Source organism: Epargyreus clarus, unplaced genomic scaffold, assembly GCF_041222505.1.
Source record: "Epargyreus clarus isolate Ecla_fem2 unplaced genomic scaffold, WU_Ecla_fem_2.2 ptg000016l, whole genome shotgun sequence".
Taxonomy (NCBI): Eukaryota; Metazoa; Arthropoda; class Insecta; order Lepidoptera; family Hesperiidae; genus Epargyreus; species Epargyreus clarus.
Window position 1 is genome coordinate 4,653,340 of NW_027332224.1, and position 6,025 is coordinate 4,659,364.

General features: G+C 35.8%; 1 protein-coding gene across 1 annotated transcript; it reads right to left on the reverse strand.

Annotated features, from left to right (window-relative positions):
- Positions 1 to 1,322: 1,322 nt before the first annotated feature.
- LOC140748494 (uncharacterized) lies at positions 1,323 to 5,346 on the reverse strand. The gene is made up of 4 exons (XM_073081307.1): positions 4,983 to 5,346; positions 3,782 to 3,785; positions 2,800 to 2,875; positions 1,323 to 1,751 (listed from the first exon to the last, which is right to left on the reverse strand). Exons 1-4 carry the CDS (start codon positions 5,344 to 5,346, stop codon positions 1,323 to 1,325), a joined length of 873 nt encoding a protein of 290 aa, XP_072937408.1.
- Positions 5,347 to 6,025: the final 679 nt, after the last annotated feature.

Consider the following 6,025-nt stretch of genomic DNA (forward strand, 5'->3'; position numbering starts at 1 on the left):
ATAAAAAAAAGACATACAGCCGTTCTTCCCGGGGTCGCTGGCCGTGCGGTTCGAGCTTCCACTCTTGCCGCCCGCGACCCCGAAAGTCCCTTTTAGTCTGAAGCACGTAAACCTAATAATTGACCAAGTACAAATCGAACCCGCACCTAGAGGATTCCGCCGATTAGAGGATTTTCGCCGTTATAGCAGCCTTTGAAGTAGATGCATTATAAAAAATGGAACTGTCTACCTATTACGGTAATAGATAAAGCAAAAATCTTCGTAAAATAGCGGTCTCTTATATGACGACCACCATTTATTTTCAACTTTTTATTTTTAGTATTTGTTTCTATAGTGGCCACATTACGGTTCAGGAGAGCCCTGTGACAGACAGACAGCGGAGTCTTAGTAATAGGGTTCCACTTTTACCCCTTGGGTATGGAATCCTAAAAATGAACTTGGCTGCTACACTATCGTGCGCTATTTTTATTTTTAGATAAGCCAGGGCTCACTTAGCCCTTGGCTTGGCGTAAATTAAGATTGTTATTAGAAGTTATTTGATATATTTATTACCCTTAGTAAACTTGATATTGGATATTGAGTATCATTCGTTTGCTATTTAAAGATTTATGGATGGACGAGCTTTTGCCCGCGGCTTCGCTCGCGTTACGAAGTAATATTTTCACCCCTATTTTGTCCCCTTGGGGGTAGAATTGATCAAAATCCTTTCTTGGCGGATGCCTACGTCATAACATCTACCTGCATGCCTAATTTCAGCCCGATTCGTCCAGTGGTTTGGGCTGTGCGTTGATAGATCACTATGTCATTCAGTCACCTTTGAGTTATATATATTTAGATTAAGTTGCAGTCCCCATGATGTTTCTTTTTATAACATAGGATTAGTAGACGAGCATGCAGTTCATCTGATGTTAAATGGCTGCCACCCATCTGTAATCAACCCCAGATATGATTACATTCCTGTCTGAGGCCGGCGACAGATGAGCCGCTGTCACTGAGGACTAATCTGGATCGCCTTGGAAAAATATGTCTCCCTTACTCTATCCTTCAAACCAGAACACAGCAGCACTTAATACTACTATTGGCAAAAATAGGTGTGGCGATGGTGCCGCCTTATGTGCTTCTAACAAATATGTCATATGGAGCGTCGCTACTTAACCTCAAAAATATATAGAGTAAACGTAAAAGTTGAAAAACCTTCAAATAAGTTGTATGTCAAATTCCCAAGTAGTGTATAAGAAAATAAAACAAGGTATCTACAAAATAGTTTATAATATACAAAACAATTCAATTAAATAACTAGACTAGGCGATTTACAAAACAAATCACAGTAGTAAATTCAGTAACGCTTGGACAGCACACAGCACAAGTTGCAACAGACCTGGTAGCAGGCCTCCTCCAATACCGATCAATACATCATCTGCCAGGTCTGTAATGGATGACACCAGGTTACCAAGCAACCCTTGGACATTTACCATACTAGTCGAAGGTGTATTCGGATTTGCTCCTGCTGCGTATTCAGGTAAAGATCTTAAAAAGTTAACAATTGCTAATGCTTGGGAGTAGAGCTTGAGTAGAGAAGTCTCTAACGCCCCAAGGTCTACGGGTATGCAAGAGCTGATTGAGGAGGGGAGAGTGTCGAAGATGGAGAGGAGGGAGAGTAGAAGATTGTAGACGTTGTTCAGGAGAGGAAGCAGGACGTTGACTAGCGGGTAAACTGCTGGCAGCTGCACATTGGTCGCTGATACTGATCTCTGGAATGAATTGGAAGAATAAAATTAGAAGAAGAAGTACATTTAATAACAAAAACTGAAATAGAATTAGAATTAAAATAAAGAATAACATTCACAATTAGAATTAAGAAATTTAATTAAGAACATTTTAAATCATTAAAAAACAAATAACGTTAAAATTAATAAGATTCAAAATAAGAATGAAGAAAATTAGAATTTAGATCAATAGGAAGAATAAGTAACATAATTAAATGTTTTGTTAGAGTAAGAATTAACAAACAATAAATAAGATTTCAAGATGAATCATAAGGAAACTGTCAATGAAAGAGAAGAATTAGAATTTAGAAAAATAGGAAGAAATATACCTTAATGTCCTTTAACTGCTAATATATTTTTACTGATCTCCTTAGAATGAGATGTTCTGATTTTTTTTCATAAGATTCTTAAATTGGGAGACTAAAAACCTCTGAGAAAATGAGAAGAGAGAAAGGTGGTAGAAACTGGTTCAACTCCAAAAACACGACATCCACATCTATTTCTGCCTTATTACAGATGATGTGGTAAATGAGTTACACTTAACAAGGCGTTCCAACTTAATCTTCAGAGTAATCAAGTAGTGCTCTTTGTAAGGCGTATCAACTTAATCCGGTGTCAACGAGGTACCAAATCCAATCTTCTTTGGGGTTTATGACAGATGTCTATACGGCAGTCTCCACTTACCATCAGGTGGAGCATGCTCATTTATTTCAGATTGAAGGGAGTGGTAAGGGAGACATGCTTTTTCAAGGCGTTCCAGGTTAGTCCACAGAGATAGCGGCGCATCTGTGGCCGACCTCAGGTAGGAATATCTAATCCTATCTGGGGTTGATCACAGATGTCCATGGGCGGCAGTAGCCACTTATCATCATGTGGAGCATGCTCATTTATTTCATATATTATAAAAAAGGAAAACTCCCAAGCGTGTACGTTTCGCCAATATTTTCTCGCATCGTTAAAAATAATAAACAATTTCCATTATTCCGGAAATTCGAGGAATTCATATGGGAATTACTTAATCAAACAGGCTTACCGTTAAAAACAACGTTGCAATGATCAACAACGCCAACGTTATTTGAGACGCCATTTCCAACGACCGATACCAAAAACTAATTATATATTTATGTCCATTTTATTGTTCAACACTTTTTTATATTATTCAAATTACCAAATTGTTTTACACCATTGTAATAATTGTGATATTCCTTATCTGTTGCACTACATGTATCTATTTGTAAGTTAATACGGCTGTATGTAATTATTACAGAATACCTGATTATTTAGTTTCTAGGAATTTTATAGATAACCTACTGTATTTTAGAGGTCATAATTACGCTAGATTTGTGATGTCCTAAAACGATGACGTCACAACTAGGAAGATATGTGATTAAAGATCTTAAGCTATATGAAGTCACATTAATCATTTTGATGAATACCTATATCAAATTGCAAGAAAGTAATTATTTATAAAGAATATTGTGTCATTAGAAAAAATCCGGCAAAATAGGGTGGAGCCTCCGCCAAAGCGTCAAAAAATACACAAGGTAACGGTGATTACAGGGCCTATATTATGACGTCACAGCATACGGAATAATGATGTATGTATTTAGGTATGTATTACCCGAGATAGGGGACTAAATATCCTGAATTGACGTAACGACCTAAGAGAATGAGAATGTTGTGTAACAACATAAGCTTAGAGAGGGGGGTGTGGGGGTTAAAGTATAGAATGTATATCTTTACCCGAAATAAAAAAAGGTAATTAATTTCATCCGTGAACTATTATTTTTACTTATTTTTTTATAATTAATATTTGTTGTTATAGCGGACAGTAATTCATACTCTGTAAATAATTTACATGTCTACCTTTCAAGAGATAGAGCCATGTGACAGACAGACAGACAGTGGCTTAGTAATAGGGTCCCATTTTTAATTCTTAAAGTAACTCCTAACTCATTGTAATGTGTAATGACATAATATTATGTTATCGTGAAACTATAGATAGGAAAACTTACCCAACTGTGATAGTAGTTACAATATAATGATATCGTTGTATATAAAAGTATTTATTTAGTTAAAATACTAAACTAACTTAGTGGAGTTAAGGGAAATGACATCGAAAATTGTGTTTGGATTGTGTGCCCTGGTTTGCTTGGTTAGTATATTATTTTTTATAATATAGTAGTAGCAGGCGAATATACAGTCCACCTGATGCTAAGTGGCCTCTGCCGCCCATGGACATCTGTAATCAACCCAGGTAGTGTTAGATATTCGGCCACAGGTGCGCTGCGAGCCCTAAGGAACGCTGGAACGCCTCGAATAAGTGTGTATCCTTTCAAACCAGAACACAGCAGCGCTTAACACTGCTGTTATGAGGCAGAAATAGGTGTGGCGGTAGTGCCGCCGGAGACGAACCACAACTCCTTAGTAAGTAATGATAAAACTTAGAAAAAAACTTAAATAATATTTTTTCTAACTTCACTCTGTTTTATGCAAGTAAAAAACTAAAAAAATATTTTATCGTCTGTTGACTAAGTCGATTTAAATGGAATATTTACGTACCTTTTTAAATTAGTTATTTAGATAATGTTCACTCCCTAATTTTTTAAAAGACTGTTCCGTAAAAATAAAACTACGCGACGGAATGTACGGCGTGCGAAAACGTGTATTGAAAACATTTATTAAAATATATTTTTAAAAGTCAATTTGCAAAATATTTTTCAAAGGCTTTTTTTATATAGATTTAACTTTTCTTTATTGTTTTATTTTATTTTTAGTGTTAATAAGAAATGTCTCTGTGACTGTACATTTTCGATTGCTCAAACAATAATTTTTCGTTCAAAATCCCACATTTTTAACACGCTTTTTACCACGCTTTTATTAGCTTGGGTTGTACTCGTATGTATGTATGTATCTATGTAACGCAATCTTTGAACTCGATTTTATCCACTTTGAAGGGTCCAATTAATTTAAGATTTTGTACAATTATCAAGAACCGATGACAATACACGATTTCAATAATTTTATCCCATTCTCCTTATCAGGATCGGCAGGAATCAGGATTAACAAGTTTCCTTGTGCGATTTTAGCGTGGTTTTTAGTTTTTAAAATATATGTAATTATTTCTTTATTTGAACCGTCACAAATAACCAAGTTTCGAATTCCAGATTCAAACCAGTGAGGCGATGATTCCAGCATATTCGATATCGGCTTTACGTCTTGCTTTCGACGAAATATCAACAGTGTTGCCAGTCGCGAACCAGCTCGCTTGCCTCCTCATTCCATTCCTCATAAACTTAATAAACAACTTGAATAACCTATCGAATATAGTCCAGAATTTAACACCAGCGATATTACCATATTTTGGATGTACACTACCACTTTTGTACGCAACTTTAACTGATTTAGCATCTGTTTTGTTCTTGTACATCAGTGTGTTGATATCTTTATTCCGGTCGAATGTTTTGGCCGCGCCGGGCCTTTTGATAAGTTTGGTAACACAGATCCTTAATCTAGTGCTGGGGTTACTGACAGGCCTGTCTGACGGATCAGGCCTGTTGTCGGGCCTGATAAAACTCATCACTAGTGTGTTAGTCGAATTGGAGAAACTGCTTATTTAAATGGAATTTTTTTTTGAAAATGAAATTGTTGTAGATCTAGTTAAGTTATGTTAATATTTAAGAATATATACTTTTATGATAATTGGCTTTTTATTTGTGTTTTAATAAACAGGTTAAAGAAGTAACACAGAAATTAATATTACGTATTTTTAATCGTAATAATTATTAATAATAAAATTAAAATTAAATCTTTAAATTGAAGCGTCATAAACCCTCGTAAAATAACTCCCAGATTTTTCCGTTATGAGCGTATTGGAAATTAATTATCACTTGCTTAAACGGCGAAGGAAAACATAGCGAGGATTCTGCATCTCTGAGAAACTTAAAAAAAAGAAGTTTTTAAAGCTATGTGAAGTGTATCAATTCGCACTTGGCCAGCTCGTCTGACTATGGCCTAATCCTTCTCATTCTGTGAGATGTATGAATGAAGTCCAATCCGCATTTGGCCAGCGTGGTGAACTATTTTAACCTATTAGCGAAACATACAGTGCTTCAAAACTAACTTACAATATAATTACATACTATACTAGTTTACGTGCCTTAAGTCCCTCACTGAGAAGAGACCCATGCCCAGCAGTGGGACATTGACATATTTTTTTTGTTTACAAGGGGGAAACCTTCAAAAGGTACCCGACGACG

What these genes read in the sequence shown, in the direction of transcription:
- LOC140748494 (XM_073081307.1), bottom strand. Translation starts at nt 5,346, where the DNA reads ATGAGTTTTATCAGGCCCGACAACAGGCCTGATCCGTCAGACAGGCCT. An exon ending in TTGCAACGTTGTTTTTAACG is followed by an intron (nt 1,752 to 2,799) that starts GTAAGCCTGTTT and finishes AATTCATTCCAG; the next exon opens with AGATCAGTATCAGCGACCAA.